At 49.4% G+C, this 17922-nt stretch overlaps 1 protein-coding gene across 10 annotated transcripts; it reads left to right on the top strand.

Moving 5' to 3' along the window:
- Window positions 1–200: 200 nt before the first annotated feature.
- VPS52 (VPS52 subunit of GARP complex) lies at window positions 201–17399 on the top strand. Of its 10 annotated transcripts, none has more exons than XR_015152970.1 (20): window positions 201–303; window positions 1327–1411; window positions 1564–1616; window positions 1793–1868; window positions 2062–2129; window positions 2426–2601; window positions 3204–3354; window positions 3642–3742; window positions 3816–3948; window positions 4073–4130; window positions 4491–4624; window positions 5056–5211; window positions 5686–5804; window positions 5971–6094; window positions 6369–6464; window positions 6560–6656; window positions 7817–7882; window positions 16001–16112; window positions 16330–16448; window positions 16689–17399. XR_015152970.1 is itself a non-coding variant. In XM_086371127.1 (20 exons), the coding sequence occupies exons 1-20, from the start codon at window positions 214–216 to the stop codon at window positions 16833–16835; spliced, it is 2172 nt and encodes a 723-aa protein (XP_086227253.1). In that variant the 5' UTR covers window positions 201–213; the 3' UTR covers window positions 16836–17399. The 10 variants fall into 10 exon arrangements, 7 of the variants coding, with proteins under 7 accessions (XP_086227253.1, XP_086227255.1, XP_086227254.1 ...); XR_015152973.1 differs by having other exon boundaries at window positions 2058–2129; XR_015152971.1 differs by having other exon boundaries at window positions 201–468.
- The last annotated feature ends 523 nt before the right edge of the window (window positions 17400–17922 follow it).

The following is a 17922-nucleotide window of genomic DNA, read 5'->3' as shown; positions in this document are numbered from 1 at the left end:
TGTGCGAGCAACAAAGGTTCCGGATTGAGATTGTGCTTAAGAATTCCACTTGTTTCCACTTGGGTGAAGCGGTTACAGCTGAAAGAGGGAGACTGGAGGCAAACAAATATCTGGGAGCGATTTCGCGCCGTGCAAGACACTCCAGGACCTGTAGTTCCATTCCGGGGAACAGATTCGCCTGACTGACAGCTGCCGGAAGTGAGGCTGCGCGGAATGGCCGCCGCTGCGACCATGGCGGCAGCTGCTCGTGAGCTGGTGTTGCGGGCCGGGGCCTCAGATATGGAGGAGGAGGAGGGCCCGCTGGTGAGAAGCAGGGCTGTTTCTCCTTCAGAGTCTTGTCCAGTCTCCTCACGTCAGGAAAGCCTGGGCTGGGTGTAGGCACAAGGGTGGAACTCGCAGCTGCCAATGATGCTACCCGGCTTGGTTCTCCATACGCCTCCGTGGGATCCGACCTGAACCTGAGCTGGGGTCAGCATGGCCGAGACTTTGGCTCTGGGGCCACAATTTCAGTTAACTTCCAGATGTTTGGGCAGAATAGAGAAGCAAGTCTAGGAACATGGCTTCTGGAACCAGATTGCTTGGGCTTTAATTCAGGCTCTGCCACGTATACTCTGTGTGTCTTCGGGCAAGTTTAACTTGCCTCTCTATGCCCTTACTTCCACACCTATAAGGTGAAAAAACTAAGACCTACTATCTATGTTGTGGGTTAGGACTGGGTGAATGAATATATGTAAGATGGCACCTGGCAGGTAGGTAAACACTATGTATTAGCTGGTAGTTTTAAATAGGTTGGCGCGCCCCCGAGGGATGGTGATAGAACATTTAAGGTAGCAGCAGTCTGCTGCTGCTGCTGCTGCTGCTAAGTCGCTTCAGTCGTGTCCGACTCTGTGCGACCCCATAGACGGCAGCCCACCAGGCTCCCCCATCCCTGGGATTCTCCAGGCAAGAACACTGGAGTGGGTTGCCGTTTCCTTCTCCAATGCATGAAAGGAAAAGTGAAAGTGAAATGGCTCAGTCATGTCTGACTCTTAGCAGCAGTCTAGAGATCCTAAATTCACCTGCAAGTTCTGTTCTGCCTTCTGCATCTTCTAATTTTTCTGATTTGGTTACCTTCACGCTTCGTGGTTTGCCTGTCTCCTTGTCCCGTTCCTATCCATCAGCCCCGATTAGTAGACTGAGACAATATGGAACTTTTGACATTTTGTGAACTCAGTATTTACCTGTGATTCCCCAGTGAAAGTCCCTCTTCTCCGCTTCAAGGATTGGTGACTACTCCATTATATTTTGTTCCACTTCTCTCTTTCCCATTAACCTGTTCCTCTCCAGGGGAGTGGTCCAGGTCTTCGGGAGCCATTGCAGATTGGAGAGTTGGACATCACCTCTGATGAATTCATCCTGGATGAAGTGGATGGTAAGTGATGGCAGAGGGTGGGGGGTATGTGGTCCTGTAACCTGAGAGGCTGGGCTCTGCAAGTACTAAGGCTGGGACTGGTGTGTGGATGTTCAGTGTGGAGACAGAGCTGTAGAATTAGCTGAACCCTTATGATGAACTTCTATTTGCAGTTCACATTCAGGCAAATCTGGAGGATGAGTTAGTAAAGGAAGCTCTTAAAACGGTGAGGCTTTCCACTATACTAATCTGCCCCTTCCTGAACCCTCCCCTTAAAGGAAAGAAAAAAGTCTTTTGCGCTCCTACTATCACCCTGGTCTTTTTCTCTAGTCCTTTGCTGACTCTGTTCCAGTGTCCCTTCACTGACTTCCTCCTGACCCTCTCACATTTCTGTTCTCCCAGGGTGTGGATCTTCGTCACTATTCAAAGCAGGTTGAGCTGGAGCTACAGCAGATTGAGCAGAAGTCCATTCGGGATTGTATCCTCCAGCAGAAGAGAGGGGTGCTGTTATTAAAACGGGCATTTTGTAGGGGTATGGTGCTGACAGCCCACCCGGGGCCACCGTCTTCTCTCTGAGGTTTCTGTCACCTCAGGGAGAAATTGGAGAGGTCCTGCGGAGGTCTGAGAATCGCCATGTCCACAGTGAGGCCCCTTGACTTGTTGTGAGTCAGATATCCAAGAGAGTGAGAACATAGCATCTTTGCACAATCAGATCACAGCCTGCGATGCTGTCCTTGAGGTTAGTAACCATGCCCTGGGACCCCTCATATCCCAGAGCGCAGATCATGGTCATGGTCTTCAGGATGATTCTTTAGGCCATCTGCCTCAGGCAGGGACAGTTAGAGTCACTTTCAGGATGATCTCAGCAGCCGCTTTTGTTGTTGCTGCCGTGACTAACGTTGTTATTTGCCTTTGTTGTACCTTTTTCCTCATCACCCACTACTCTCATAGTTGGATAGGTACTAGAGACTTTACCTAGAAACTTGTCCCCTACCAATCCTATGGCTAATCAGCAGCGCTTCTGCCTTCTCCCAGCGCATGGAGCAGATGTTGGGAGCTTTTCAGAGTGATCTCAGCTCCATCAGCTCTGAGATCCGGACGCTGCAGGAACAGTCTGGAGCCATGAACATTCGACTGCGGAACCGGCAGGCTGTCCGGGGGAAACTCGGGGAGCTTGTTGATGGTCTCGTGGTGCCCTCTGCTCTGGTCACGTGAGTCACTAGTTTGAACGGTCCTAATGTCATAGCTAACTCATTGGAAAAGATCCTGCTGCTGGGAAAGGTTGAAGGCAGAAGACAGAGGATGAGATGGTTGGATGGTGTCACAGATTCAATGGATATGAGCTTGGGCAAACTCCAGGAGATAGTGAGGGACAGGGAGGCCTGGCATGGTGCAGTCCATGGGGTTGCAAAGAGTTGGACACGGCTGAGTGACTGAATAACAAAGGACAACAATGTCATAGAAAGTAGATGGGCGGGCGTGACCTACCCTACTTAACCACGTGGGTCTCCTGGCTTCAGGTTATCACACACTTTCCAGAAAATGATGAGCAGTTGACAGCTCTTTTTTACCCTGACTCAGGCTTTAAGGAATAGGAATCATCTGGGGTTGGGCATCGAGAAAGGGTTTAAGGTTGATGTGGGTGATGGAGGTATGTGTGTCCAGGAACAGAATACTTTGTGCACGTGTTCTGACACTATAATGCAGTGTACAAAGGGAGAGGAGACACAAGCTGGATGCCAGGGGTATGGTTTAGAGTCTCGAGGTGTCTGGGTCTCCCTCCTCACCCATCCCACCCCTCCCTGCTCCCCAGGGCAATTTTGGAGGCACCAGTCACAGAGCCCCGGTTCTTGGAGCAGCTGCAGGAGCTGGATGCTAAGGCAGCTGCAGTCCGAGAACAGGAGGCTAGGGGCACAGCGGCCTGTGCAGATGTCCGGGGCGTGCTCGACCGCCTCCGAGTCAAGGTGGGAAGTGGGGGTGGACATACAACTCGAACCAGCCTCCCTTAGACCTCTACCCTGGATTGCCCTGGCAAAGCTCGCTGTAGCCCACCCCCAAGAACTTCTCCTTGCCTTTATGTGGCAGGGCTCATCCTCACATCTCTGGGTTCCTCTGAAAGTCTTAACAGATATCAAAGAGGTGTTCTCTACTCTTGCTCGTCCAACAGTCAACGCTCATTCCTTCCCTCGGTGCTTCCCAGGCAGTGAGAAGGCTACAGCTTCATGCCTTGTGTTTGGTCCCCCACATCTAGGCTGTGACGAAGATCCGAGAGTTCATCCTTCAGAAGATTTATTCTTTCAGAAAGCCAATGACCAACTATCAGATCCCACAGACAGCCTTGCTGAAATACAGGTCGCCACCCAGAGAGTGGGCGGGTGTCCCTGAGGGGCTGGCTGGGAGACTGACTGGTTCCTGGCTCCTCCAGGTTCTTCTATCAGTTCCTGCTGGGCAACGAACGCGCCACTGCGAAGGAAATCAGGGACGAGTACGTGGAGACGCTGAGCAAGATATACCTGTCTTACTACCGCTCCTACCTGGGGCGGCTCATGAAGGTGCAGGTAAGCCCGTGGAAGGAGAGGTGTTCTGGGCGCCTGAGTTGAGAGGAGTGACTGTGTAAAGAGACGTCTTTTTTTCTTGTACATTGGGAAGCAATGTTCCAGTTCTCTATCCTCTCTTCTCTAGTATGAGGAAGTCGCTGAGAAGGATGACCTAATGGGCGTGGAAGATACAGCCAAGAAAGATATCTTGGAGCTGAGGGGCACTCAGCTGGGCCTGGAGAGGGAAGGGCCTCTGGCTCCAGCCTCCAAGGCCCTGCTGCTTACCTTTTTCTGTGGGACCAAAACTTTGCAAATGAGATCAAGGCGGGGACCTCCCTCCCCAGAAAAATGCACAGATCACCCTTACACTGAGTTTTGTGTATGATGTCAGGGAGCGTAGAGGCTCCCTGGAGCCCATTCACAGATGTCAGGTGAAGTGGGGCCCCAAGACTGGGGAGGAGGGACCCCGAGGCCATGTCTGACTGCTGGGGGCCCCTGGAGGTCCTGGGTCTTTGATCTTCCATCACAGTTGTGATCTGTTTCCCTTGACTCTGGCCTTTCACGATTCTTCTCAAAGCCATCCCTCCGCAGCAGGAACACCATCTTCACCCTGGGGACCCGGGGCTCTGTCATCTCCCCCGCTGAACTGGAAGCCCCCATCCTTGTGCCCCACACTGCCCAGCGCGGGGAACAGAGGGTAGGAGGGAGAGCCAGCCTCAGCCTCGGGGTGGGGCTCTGAGCACAGAGCTCAGGGCAGAGCTTCCCGGCTGCAGGGCCCGGGGGAGTCCCAATCTCCAGTTGCCCCTGCACTCTGCAATGAGAGGAGGGTTGGACCATTGACTCAGGGTGTTACAGAGGGTGATAGGTCATTAGGCAGGTGTGGCGGTAAATGCAGGAGCAGCAACAGCAGGTGGGGGTGGGCTCTTTTCGTGTAGCCCTCCCCCTACCCCGCCCCTGCCCTTCAGTACCTGTTCAGGAAGCCCTTTTGCAGCCTGAACGAGGGTTAGATGGGGAGGGTCTTCTGAGCTACTGGTACCCAGTTGAGCTGATGTTCCAGCCATGTCCACAGAGAGCCAGGACTGGGGTCCACCCGTCTGTGTCTCTTCCTGCCTCTCCCACCCATCCTAGTATCCTTTCGAGGCCCTCTTCCGCAGCCAGCACTACGCCCTCCTCGACAACTCCTGCCGTGAATACCTCTTCATCTGCGAGTTCTTCATGGTGTCCGGCCCGGCTGCCCATGACCTGTTCCATGCTGTCATGGGCCGCACCCTCAGCATGACCCAGGTGAGCTCGCTGGCTCCTGGGCTCCTCAACCCTGTCCCCAGTCCTCATCAGCACTGCAGTGAGGCCACGGCCCTGGGGCACTGAAGGCAGGATCCTCTCATTTTAGAATGCATGCGCCTCATTCTGACTGTGTGTGACTCCCCACAAATCCATCAAAGCTTGGGGGTCCCTGAGGCGCCCCTCCTTCTGATTCACACCCAGGCGATAGCACCCAACACTTAGAGGCTCCTAGACCTTGGTTCCCGGCCCTGAATTCTGCTGTGATGGGCTTGTGATCATAGATTAGGTGAGCAAGGCCACAGGACCACGTGAGTGGCTGGTGGACAGGAAAGGAGGTGCATTTTCCATTTAGATCTCTCCCTGTACCCGCAAGTGTCATGTCCCCCAAGGAGCACTGCATCCGTCCATGGTCACTGGGAATGACAGGAAGAGACACTTCCAGTCCTCTGCCTGTTTCTAAATCCTCAACCACAGAAACACCTGGAGTCTTACCTCGTTGACTGTTACGATGCCATCGCTGTTTTCCTCTGCATCCACATCGTCCTCCGGTTCCGCAACATCACAGCCAAGAGGGACGTTCCTGCCCTGGACAGGTCACTGGTCCCATTTGTCTGCCTGGAGGCAGTATTGATGCCTCCACACTCACCTCTCACACCCACTCCTGCCTCCACTGATGGTCACCCCTCGATCAGGTTTCAGCCTCCCCAACCCCACCCGTGACATTCCTTGCCAGATCTCTGATTCTGATCAAGCCCACAGGTACTGGGAACAGGTGCTTGCCTTGTTGTGGCCACGGTTTGAACTGATCCTGGAGATGAACGTCCAAAGTGTCCGCAGCACTGACCCTCAGCGCCTCGGAGGGCTGGACACTCGGCCTCACTATGTGAGCATGGGCAGGGGTGGCGGGGTCTGCTGAAAGGCAGGGCTGGCAGTCCCACTGTGTGGTCACTCGGCCTCGGGGCTGTGTCTCTGGGCCTGACTGGACATGTAGCCACGCTGTGTGGGGGCACCCTGGGAGTGTGGGCTGGGCACTGTGTGGGAGGGCCTGGAGGTGGGGATCGCCCAGAGGCTGGTTGGCCAGCTTCGAGAGAGTCAGGGGTTTTGTCGGTTGAGCCGGGGGGATTGGCGTGAGTTTTTGTCCCTCCTTCTTACTCCAGATCACGCGCCGATACGCAGAATTCTCCTCGGCTCTTGTCAGCATCAATCAGACGATTCCCAACGAACGGACGATGCAGCTGCTGGGCCAGCTCCAGGTGCGGGGTGCGGGAGGGGTCCCCTGCCCCTGGGGCTGAAGTGGCGGGGAGCCTTGCCTGCTCCTGTCACTCCCTCCTTTCGGTCTTTTTTTCAGGTGGAGGTGGAGAATTTTGTCCTCCGGGTGGCAGCTGAGTTCTCCTCGAGGAAGGAGCAGCTTGTGTTTCTGATCAACAACTATGACATGATGCTGGGTGTGCTGATGGTACCGAGGCCCCTGCCCTGTCACCCCCCCGAGACCCCGGGTGCCCGCTCTGCCCCCTTTCCTGGGTGTGCTGATGGTACCGAGGCCCCTGCCTTGTCACCCCCCCTAGACCCCGGGTGCCCGCTCTGCCCCCTTTCCTGGGCGTGCTGATGGTACCGAGGCCCCTGCCCCGTCACCCCCCCCCGAGACCCCAGGTTCCCGCTCTGCCCCCTTTCCTGGGCGTGCTGATGGTACCGAGGCCCCTGCCCCGTCACCCCCCCCGAGACCCCAGGCGCCCGCTCTGCCCCCTTTCCTGGGTGTGCTGATGGTACCGAGGCCCCTGCCCTGTCACCCCCCCCGAGACCCCGGGCGCCCGCTCTGCCCCCTTTCCTGGGCGTGCTGATGGTACCGAGGCCCCTGCCCTGTCACCCTCCCCCGAGACCCCGGGTGCCCGCTCTGCCCCCTTTCCTGGGTGTGCTGATGGTACCGGAGGCCCCTGCCCTGTCACCCCCCCCCGAGACCCCGGGCGCCCGCTCTGCCCCCTTTCCTGGGCGTGCTGATGGTACCGAGGCCCCTGCCCTGTCACCCCCCCGAGACCCCGGGCGCCCGCTCTGCCCCCTTTCCTGGGTGTGCTGATGGTACCGAGGCCCCTGCCCTGTCACCCTCCCCCGAGACCCCGGGCGCCCGCTCTGCCCCCTTTCCTGGGCGTGCTGATGGTACCGAGGCCCCTGCCCCGTCACCCCCCCCGAGACCCCGGGCGCCCGCTCTGCCCCCTTTCCTGGGTGTGCTGATGGTACCGAGGCCCCTGCCCCGTCACCCCCCCCGAGACCCCGGGCGCCCGCTCTGCCCCCTTTCCTGGGTGTGCTGATGGTACCGAGGCCCCTGCCCCGTCACCCCCCCCGAGACCCCGGGCGCCCGCTCTGCCCCCTTTCCTGGGTGTGCTGATGGTACCGGAGGCCCCTGCCCCGTCACCCTCCCCCGAGACCCCGGGCGCCCGCTCTGCCCCCTTTCCTCCACGAGTGCAGAGATCACGTTGGCCTTGTCAAGCGTTTTCTTCTTGGAGTCTGACGTGGTGTCCGGCTCCATATGGTGAATGTGGAAGGATGGGGATATGCCAGCATGAAGGGCAGCTTCTCCCCAAACTTGAGACTCCCCTCTGTCTTTCCTCAGGAGCGGGCGGCGGATGACAGCAAAGAGGTTGAAAGTTTCCAGCAGCTGCTCAACGCGCGGACACAGGTAGGGGTGTGGGGTGAGGGCAGGGACAGTCCTGTGCTGTGTTTTGCTGGTGACTTTGGCTGCACTGGCTCTCTGTCGCGGCGCTCCGGCTTCTCTTGCTGCCGCACACGGGCCCTAGAGCACAGGGCTCGGTACTTGCGGCTCGAGGGCTTAGTTGCCCCATTGCATGTATAGCCTTAGTACCCCAGCCAGGGGTTGAACCCACGTCCCCTGCATTGGAGGGCGGATTCTTAACCACTAGACCACCAGGGAAGTCACGTGTGTGCTGTTTAGGTCTGTTTGTGTGTGTGCGCGTGCACGCTTACAGTGGCAGCGGGCTCCAGGTACGCAGAATTGAAATTGTGATACAACTCTTGATTCACAACATGCTGTTGTTATTGGTCTGTTTTTTCTTTTTTTTTAATGATACAGACATCCACAAAGCTATCACACACCTTGGCAATAACTAACATCAAAGTCTGAGTTCTTCCTCGGCCCCTCTCTCTGTCTCTCACATAGAGGCGCTTATTGACCTAAATGTTGTGTTTATCATGCCCTGGCTATGGGCAATAATAGAGCTATAGGGAATTCCCTGGCAGTCCCGTAGTTGGGACTCTTGGCTTCTACTGCAGGGGATATGGGAAGCTAAGATCCTACATGCTGTGCAGCACACAACCAAAAAGGAAAGAAAAAAAATTGTATGCCGAAACAGTAACTATTCAGTTTTGGTTCTGAGTGCCGTAGTAACAGGATTGCAGGATTATTTGACGCATAATTTTTCTAGTATTGTCCTGTTATGACATGAGGCTGTAGCTCATTCTTTTTAAAGTCAATTAGTTTAGTTACTTCTATTAATTGTTGGCTGTGTTGGTCTTTGTTGCTGTGCGCGGGCTTTGTCTAGTTGTGGCAAACGGGGCTTCTCTCTTGTTGCGGAGCACGGGCTCCAGGGCGGGTGCGCTCAGTAGTTACGGCTCTCCGGCTTAGTCGTCCCGAGATACGTGGGATCTTCCGGAACTAGGGATCTACTGTTTATTTAGGAGTAATTACCAAGAATAATACTTGAAATTACTAGAAATAATGATCTCATTTTTTTTTTCCTAATTGTTTGGACTTTATTCTTTTAGAATTTGTCCTTTAAATAGACTGTTAAATACTATCTTTTCAAGAGGAAATTTACTTGTTTGAACTGGTATATGAAGTGCTATTGATTTTTGTATATGGATTATATAGCCAGCCACTTCCTAAGTTATTTCTAATAATACTTCTGGAGATGTGTGTTCCTATGTAGGCATTCGTCATCTCTGAATTGTGACAGTTTCAGTTCTTCCTATTTTATTCCTATGTCTTTATTCTCTTACTACAGGGGCTAGTACCTTGTTTAAAGTTGAATGGTTGAATAGAGGGGTGATAGTGAGAACGCTTACCTTTTCTTAACTTTAAAAGAATATTTATTTATTTATTTGGCTGTGCCGTGTCTTAGTTGTGGCATGCGGGATTATTTTTTTCTTCTTAGTTGTGGCATGTGGGGTCTAGTTCTTTGACCAAGGATGGAACCCAGGTCCCCCTTAGCCACTGGACCACCACGGAAGTCCCTTCCTCACTTTAAAACAAATGCTTTCATCATTTCCCCTTTAAGAGTACTGTTATTGTAGGGTTTTTTTTTTTTTTTGAAATAGATATCCTTTATCAGGTAAAGAAAATTCCTTTCAATCCCTAGTATTCCAGGAGTTATTATTGTTTTTAAATCATGAATGGGTATTGAATTTTTAATCAGGGATGTGTGCTTTTTCTGCAATTGTTGAGGTAATCATATATTTAATTTTAAAAAATTAGGACTTTGGGATTAACGGATACACAGAACTATATATGAAATAGATAAACAACAAGGATCTACTGTATACTGCAGAGAAATATATTTAATACCTCATAATAATCTATAAAAGATAAGAATCTGTAAAATACATATATATGTATACATGTATATTCATTCAATACACATGTACTCACAACATTGTAAATCAACTATACTTCATTTTTTAAAAAAGTCTATCATGTGGTATCCTACATTTGTAGATTTTGGAATGTTAAGCCATTCTGGATTTGGTCTGATGCATATAGAGTTTTTGCTTCTCTGTGCAGAAATGAGATAGGCTTGTGCTATTCCTTTCTTGTCCTGCCCTTATGTGGTTTTGGCACCAAAGTCATACTGGATTTGTAGAGGCAGGTGGGAAGGAAGGATTTCCTCATTCTTTTTATTCTTAAAGATTTTGGGTTTGAAATGATCTCTTCCTATAAAATATCTTAGAACTTGCCAGCGCAAACATCTAGGGAAGATTTAAAACTATGAAATTCCCTCTAAATACTGCTTGTATTGACTTCTGTGGGTTTGAAAGTGTAGCATTTTTCTTATTCAGTTCAAAGAACTTTTATATTTCAATTATTCTTTAATCCATGAGGTTTTTTAGAAGTGCTTTAACATTTCCAAAAGTCTTTTTGTTATTAATGTTTAACAGTTGCATTGTGAATGGAGAATGTGGCCTTTTGGTATTGAAAATCTGAAATTTGAAATCTTTTTAGATTTGCTTCAGCCTAGGACATGATCACGGAGAAGGCAATGGCACCCCACTCCAGTACTCCTGCCTGGAAAATCCCATGGACGGAGGAGCCTGTTAGGCTGCAATCCATGGGGTCGCTAAGAGTCGGACACGACTGAGCGACTTCACTTTCACTTTTCCCTTTCATGCATTGGAGAAGGAAATGGCAACCCACTCCAGTGTTCTTGCCTGGAGAATCCCAGGGACGGGGGAGCCTGGTGGGCTGCTGTCTATGGGGTTGCACAGAGTCGGATACGACTGAAGTGACTTAGCATAGCATAGCATAGCATAGGACATGATCAACTTTTGAAAACGATCCACGTATGTTTGAGAAGGTTGTGTGTTCTTTGATTGTCAGGTGTGGAAATCAAGCTCTTTAATTGTTATTTACATCACCTATATCTTTACTGATTTTTTTTTTGGTCAGTAGTTGAGAGAGATGTTTTGAAATTCATAAGTTTATCACTTTTTCACTGCAGTTTTGTCAGATCTTGTTTTATATAGTTTCAACTTATTTTATCTAAATTCTCAAAAGTTTAGAATCATATGATCTTCCTTGTGACTTGAAGCATTTGTCACTGTATCATGACCCATGTTAGCCCTAACAGTTTTCTCTTAAAGCCTATTCTATTTTATGTTAACATAGCTCTTCCAGCTTTATTTTAGTTAATATTTGCTTTTTAATTTATTTCCACTTTTTAAAAAATTTCCGCTTTTTTCCTTTACTTTCTTTTTACTTTCCTTTTCATATTTTCACATTTTAAGTCTTTTAAAAATAGAAATAGCTGGAATTTAAAAAATCCAATTGAATTATCTCTGCCCTTTAATTTGTCTTTTTTTTCATTTATGTTTATTGTGATTAATGTGACATTTCTACTGTTTTCATCCATCTTTAGTTTTCTCTTTGTCTTGTGTCTTTTTTCCTTCTTGCCTTTGTTTTTCTTACAACTTTTTGTCCATCTCTGATTGTTTGGATTTTGTACTCCATTCTTTTGGAATTTGTCCTTTAAATTTTAAATTAACAAGCTAATGTTAATTTAGCTTAACATCTAAACTTAATATTTAACACCGATCTCAAGTAATACATGGACTTTTAAACATTTTAAATGTTTTAATGCTTCAGTCGTCCCTCCCCTTCTGTTTTCCCTGCTAATTATTGACCAGTGTTTTTTTCTGTCCTACTTTTTAAATGCCTTTATGTTATTTACTTTACTTTTCTCTTGGCTGAACCACACGGCTTGTGGGATCTTAGTTTCCCCACCAGGGATTGAACGCACATCCTCTGCAGTGAAAGCACAGAATCCTCACCACTGGATAGCCAGGGAAGTCCCTGTATTCCTTTAAATGTGAAATATTCTCTGTATTCCCTGTGCTGTATCATATCTCCTTGTAGCTTATTTATTTTGTACGTAATAGTTTGTACCTCTTCATCCCCTTTCCCTGTCTTGCCCCTTCTCCCGCAGCCAGTATTTTTTTAAACGTTGCTTTCCTCCTATCTTTCTTTCCTGGGATCTGGTCAGTTATAGGTTAAACTTTCCCAGTCTGTTTTCTCTGTTTCATAAAATAAACGTTTAGTTCGATGAGAAAAGAACCTGCTGTCCTCACCTGCACGGTTAGGTGACCAGAGGGAATGTTGGCTCTGCCTTCAGAATCGCAATTCTCTAGACCCTCTGACCCCAGAGATGTGCTCAGTGAGGACTCTGCTGAGAGCCCTGAGGCCCTGTGGGATCTGCCAGGGTGGGGATGGTCCTGTGCCTTCGGGTGGGCTGCTGCTCAGTACTGTGTGGGAGAGCTTACGAGCTGAAGCCCAGCGTGCTCTTTCCTCTGGTCACTCCTCTGCGGTCAGAACACTCTCTCCTGGAGGTCCTGTCCTGGAGGTCCAGAAGTTAGGACTCTGTGCTTCCACTGCAGAGGCCACAGGTTCGATCCCTGGTGGGAAAACAGATCCCACAAGCTGGGCTGCAAGGTCAAAACAAACAATCAAACAAAAACCCACTCTCTTTGGCTGGATAGAGAGCTTAAAGAAAGTCCATCCAAGTCTAGACCACTGCTGCCCCATGGAAATATAGTACGTGCCTCAAGTTTTCTAGTGTCTAAGTTTTATAGACAAAAAAGAAATAGGTGAAACAAATTTAATATGTTTTACTGAAAACACTGTGTCCAAGATACTATCATTTCAACATTATTTATCTACAAATAGATGAGTAATGATTCATCTGAAAAGTTTTCCTATGTGAAGTCTCTTAGCCTGGTGTGTATGTTCACAGCACATTTCAGTTTCAATAGCCTTGTTTCACGGAGAAGGCAATGGCACCCCACTCCAGTACTCTTGCCTGGAAAATCCCATGGATGGAGGAGCCTGGTGGGCTGCAGTCCGAGGGGTCGCTAAGAGTCGGACACGACTGAGCGACTTCACTTTCACTTCTCACTTTCATGCATTGGAGAAGGAAATGGCAACCCACTCCAGTGTTCTTGCCTGGAGAATCCCAGGGACGGGGGAGCCTGGTGGGCTACTGTCTATGGGGTCGCACAGAGTCAGTCAGACACGACTGAAGCGACTTAGCAGCAGCAGCAGCAGCCTTGTTTCAAGTGACCAGTTGTTACATGTGATTCATGGTGACTGTGTTAGGACAGGTCATCTCTGTTAGTTGAGCTTAGCTCTGCATCCACCTGCTTTGCCCCCTACTGTTTAAGAGTGTTGTGGGTTTATTGCATTTAGGCAACTATAATAGGTTGAATTTGTTATGATCTCTGTCCCAAATCACATCACAAATAAAGATTCCTTAATTATGGAAAGATGTGTTCTTGGGAATGTCTTCTTCATCTCATGTTAGTTATCTCACAGCCTCCAGTGGATATAGGTGGATGTTTTGTGGGAAGAATGGAAAAGATTTTATTTTTATTTATTACTGATATATCTGGAGAAGGAAATGGCAACCCACTCCAGTATTCTTGCCTGGAAAATTCCATGGCGGGCTGCAGTCCACAGAGTCTCAAAGAGTCAGCCACGACTAAGCAACTGAGCACATTATTGATACATAGTTGATTTCCAATGTTGTGTTAATTTCTGATGTACAGAAAAGTGACTCAGTTATACATATGTGTACATTCTTTTTAATATTCCTCTCCATTATGGTTTGTCCCAGGGTATTGGCTGGAACCCCCTGTGCTCTGCGATAGGACCTTGTTGCGTGTCCATCCTATATAATAGTTTGTGTCTCCTAACCCCAGACTCCTAATCCATCCCTCCTCCAGCTCCCTCTCCCTCGGCAACCACAAGTCTGTACTCTATGTGTGTGAGTCTATTCCTGTTTTGTAGATAGATTCATTTTTGTGCCATATTTTAGATTCCACAAAGGATTTTATTTTTAAATATAAGTAGTTTATTTTTAAGTGAAATAAAAGTTCTGCTTTCACCTTACCAGATCTTACTATTTGGGTTGGGTTTTTCTTTTCTTTCTTCTTCTTTTTTTTTTTTCCTACTTAAATTCCACCCTTCCATTAAAAATTTTTTTTTTTATTTATTTGGCTGCATCAGGTCTAGTTGCTTCGCACAGAATCTTCTGTTGCTGCGCACAGACTCTCATTGTGTGGCGCATGGGCTTTGGAGTGAGAGGGCTCAGTTGTTGCTTCCTCTGCAGCATGTGGGATCTTAGTTCCCTATCCAGGGTTCGAACCTGTGTCCCCTGCATTGCAAGGTAGATTCTTAACCACTGGACCACCAGGGAAGTCCCTCCCTTGCACTGTTTTTTATTTGTTTGTTTGCCTTTTCATTTTAACTTTGTGTTTAGGGAAATTTCAAATGTACGTGCTAGGTAGAGGATAGCATGGTGAGCCCCCAGGGGCCATCACAGATCTTCAGCCAATAACAGGACAGTTGTTTCATCTGTATCAAAACCCGTTGTTCATCCTCCCATCCGTCCCCCAACCCTCAGTGATTTTGAATTAAATTCTGTACATCACTATCATCACTTCATCTGCGTCAGGATATGTTTTTTTAAACCACAATACTTTATCACACTTTTAAAAAAAGATAGGACTTGGGGCTTTCACTTGAGGTGGCCTGGAAAAAAAAAGAATCACTCTCAAAGTAGCTAGTATTCACGTACCCCACTTATAAACAGTGGTTCAAGTCAGCATCCATATACAGTCCATACATGCCTCTCTCTCTTTTTTAGTTTATCTGGCTGTGCCAGGTCTTAGTTGCGGCATGTGGGATCTAGTTCCCTAACCAGGGATCGAACCTGGGCCCCTTGCGTTGGGAGTGTGGAGTCTTAACCACTGGACCACCAGGGCAGTCCCTGTATGTCTCTCTTTAATCTGTAGATTTCCCTTCCATCTCTTCCCTATCTCCTCCATGCAATTTATTTGTGGAAGAAATGGAGTCATTTGTCACGTAGAATGACGTACAGTCTGGATTTTGCTGACTGCCTTGCATAGCATGCCTAAGCTGTTCCTCTTTGTGATTCAGTGGAAAGGCTTGAGCGGATTCCAATTAGACTTTTTTACAAGGCTGTTTGAGAGGTGGTGGTGTGTACTTCTCTCAGGGCATTAGTGTCTTCTTGGCTTTCTTTTGGCCAGTGGCCATCGGTGATCACCGCTTAGACCATTAGATTTCTATGTCTCTCAATGTCTCAAAAATTTCCATCTCCTTATCTGTCTGCATTTTGAGTCATTTCTTCAATTATAAATTCCAGTTTGCTCAGTCATTTTTCCAGGTATATCCAATCTGCTGTTTAGCCAGCTGACATTTTTTAAATTAAAAAAAAAAAAGTTTTTTTCTAAATCATTTCTTTAAAATCCCATTTGTTTCAAGTCTGTCTGTTTCTGATCTTGGTAATACGTCACGTTTGTGTCTGTGTCTTTAACTTCTTTGAACATTTCATACAGAATGTACAACTGCTCTGTATGTGACAGTTTTAACACTGGCGGTCTTCGGAGGTCTGAGTCCACTGCTTGTTGCCTCTTCTGACTCGTGGTAGCTAGCTTGCTTCTGTGACTGGGTATCTTTGGGCTCTTTTCTCGGTCTCAATCAGGGGCAGTCATCGGGGCCTAAATGGGGATCAGGGAGATTTCAGAGAAGACTTGCCTCTGCTTTTGCAATAGCTGAAAGATGCCATCCAGCTGGGTCTGCACTGGCACCTCTGAGAGGCTCTCCTGAGACCACGCTCAGCATCTCCGCTCAAGGCCGCATCAGCTCAGCTTCCTGATAGCAGAGCTGCTGTGACCGTTTACTTTTCTGAAGCCCCGCCTCTCCCAGGCGCTCAGGGCCCACTTCTCTGGTTCTGGCCCTCTGCTCCCAGCTCAATTTTTTAAAATTTAACTAAACAAAGGTTTTGTGGTTTATTTATTTATTTGTTTTGAGAAGGGAGGAGATTTCCCCTACCTCTTGTGAGACCAACCATGTCTTAAAGTACATGACTTTTCTAGAGGTTCGCTGTTGTTATGGGAGTATTCTAAGGACCAAGTTGGTCATGATGCCAGAACTGGGAAAAATCTGCCCACCCCAGGAAACTCAACTCTGTATGTGTGTGCGTTCCTACAGGAATTCATTGAAGAGTTGCTATCGCCCCCCTTTGGGGGGCTGGTGGCATTTGTAAAGGAAGCTGAAGCTTTGATTGAGCGTGGACAAGCGGAACGACTTCGAGGGGAAGAAGGTCTGAGGATGGGGTGGATATGGTGGGGTGAGGGGAAAGGTGAATGGAAAAGAAAAATTCAGGGATGCAGATTACATGGGGAGGGTGTCAGGCATGAAAGAGGGGGTCGGGAGAACACCAGAAAAGAGGGGTTTCAGGGTGAGGACGGCTGTACCTTGGGGAGGACCTAGCGGGATCAGACATCACTTAGCTGTGATCTTTTTCCTCCTTCTCTCAGCCCGGGTTACTCAGCTGATTCGTGGCTTCGGCAGTTCCTGGAAATCGTCGGTGGAGTCTCTGAGTCAGGATGTGATGCGGAGCTTCACCAACTTCAGAAATGGAACCAGCATCATCCAGGTAACCTGCGACTCCCGGTCCCCACTCCCACCCCGCCCCATCACTGGTTTGCCCTCCTCTTTTCTCGGGGCTCGGAATCTTGACCTAAGAAATCGGCAGCTTGAACACTAATCAGTCCCCTTCTGGCTTGATCTTCAACTACCAGCCATGCCCAAAGTTCTGGCTGAGCCCTAAGCTGACGGCTATCGTCATCCTTAGCATCACCCTGCATCTCATCCCTCCGTGACTTTCTCTGAGCAGGGAGCTCTGACCCAGCTGATCCAGCTCTATCATCGCTTCCACCGAGTGCTGTCTCAGCCGCAGCTGCGAGCCCTCCCTGCCCGGGCCGAGCTCATCAACATCCACCACCTCATGGTGGAACTCAAGAAGCACAAGCCCAACTTCTGATGCGCCGAGCCCTGGGGGCCGCCAGCCCTATCCACGGACTTCTGTGCCCCATCCCATCCCCTTTTTCACCTGGGACTCCCTGCCAGTTCCCCCCTTGCCTCCTAGGCTCTCACATGCCTCACTCTGCCTTCATTCCCGGGACCTTGCTTCATCAGGATAAGCCGGATCCCCTTGGCTTTGGGAATCTCTCGTGTCTTCAAGTTTCCCAGGACCTCCTGGGCTTCCAAAATAACCTCAGTTATCTTTCCAGTGTTGTCATTCCCCTCTTTACTCCCACTGCCCACCCCCAAGGCTTTTTTCTTCTCCCAGTAAAACCTTCTGGTTCACTCAGCTCTTGTCAGCATGTCATGAGGTGTGAAGCCTCAACTCTTGGAATTGGTGTGTTAAGGGAAGACTGTCTCATAATGGTTGGCTTTTTTTTTTTTTTCTTCTACTCAGTGATTTATTTTCTGTAGCTTTTTGACCTAAGATCTCAGCAGCTTGAACACTAATCAATCCCCTCCTGGCTTGAGAGTTACATCAAGGTCAGTCTGCAGAAAACAATAAATACTTAATATGATATAACACTCTTTTCCCATTTCTTTTCTCCTTCCTCCTGGGGCCTTCAAGTAACCCCGTCTTTGCTCCAGGATCACCTTTGCGCTCTGACTGCCTCCTGGGCCTGCATCCCTTTCTGGTGGGTGTCCAGAAACTCGGGGCTCGCGGTTACCTCTAACCTTCAGCTCCTTCAGGCCAAAGTGGCTGCGTTGGTTTTAGGGCGAGAACTGTTTCTGGAGTAACCAACCTGGCGGAGGAAGTGACCCTGGTGAAAATGGCAGATGCTGGCCGCATGGGGCACTAGAGCAGCCTCGGCTCTCCTAAGGCAGACACCAGCTCTCCTTCCCTCTGGCCACCCCAGGTTGACGCCGGGATTGCCTTCTCTCCTTGAGGGTCAGCTCCCTAGCTCCTCCGGTGTGACCATCGCAGCCCTTGCTAGGGGGCTGCAGTTCCCATTGCACTGGGCCCTGAGCAGGCCAGGCCTGCAGTGTGGCCATCTCGTCCCTCTCTGTGTCTCGGCCCCTTTCTGCTGCTGCCGCCTTAGGATCCC

Source organism: Bos grunniens, chromosome 23 (assembly GCF_055505025.1).
Source record: "Bos grunniens cultivar Pamir isolate PY7600 chromosome 23, Bosgru_T2T1.0, whole genome shotgun sequence".
Taxonomy (NCBI): domain Eukaryota; kingdom Metazoa; phylum Chordata; class Mammalia; order Artiodactyla; family Bovidae; genus Bos; species Bos grunniens.
This window is presented reverse-complemented; position numbering and strand designations above follow the sequence as displayed.

Bases quoted from the DNA above. Each gene is read 5' to 3' on its own strand.
- VPS52 (XM_086371127.1), top strand. From the start codon at position 214: ATGGCCGCCGCTGCGACCATGGCGGCAGCTGCTCGTGAGCTGGTGTTG. The intron at 1,412-1,563 runs GTAAGTGATGGC...TTCTATTTGCAG, and splicing joins CATCCTGGATGAAGTGGATG to TTCACATTCAGGCAAATCTG. The intron at 16,113-16,329 runs GTCTGAGGATGG...TCCTTCTCTCAG, and splicing joins ACGACTTCGAGGGGAAGAAG to CCCGGGTTACTCAGCTGATT.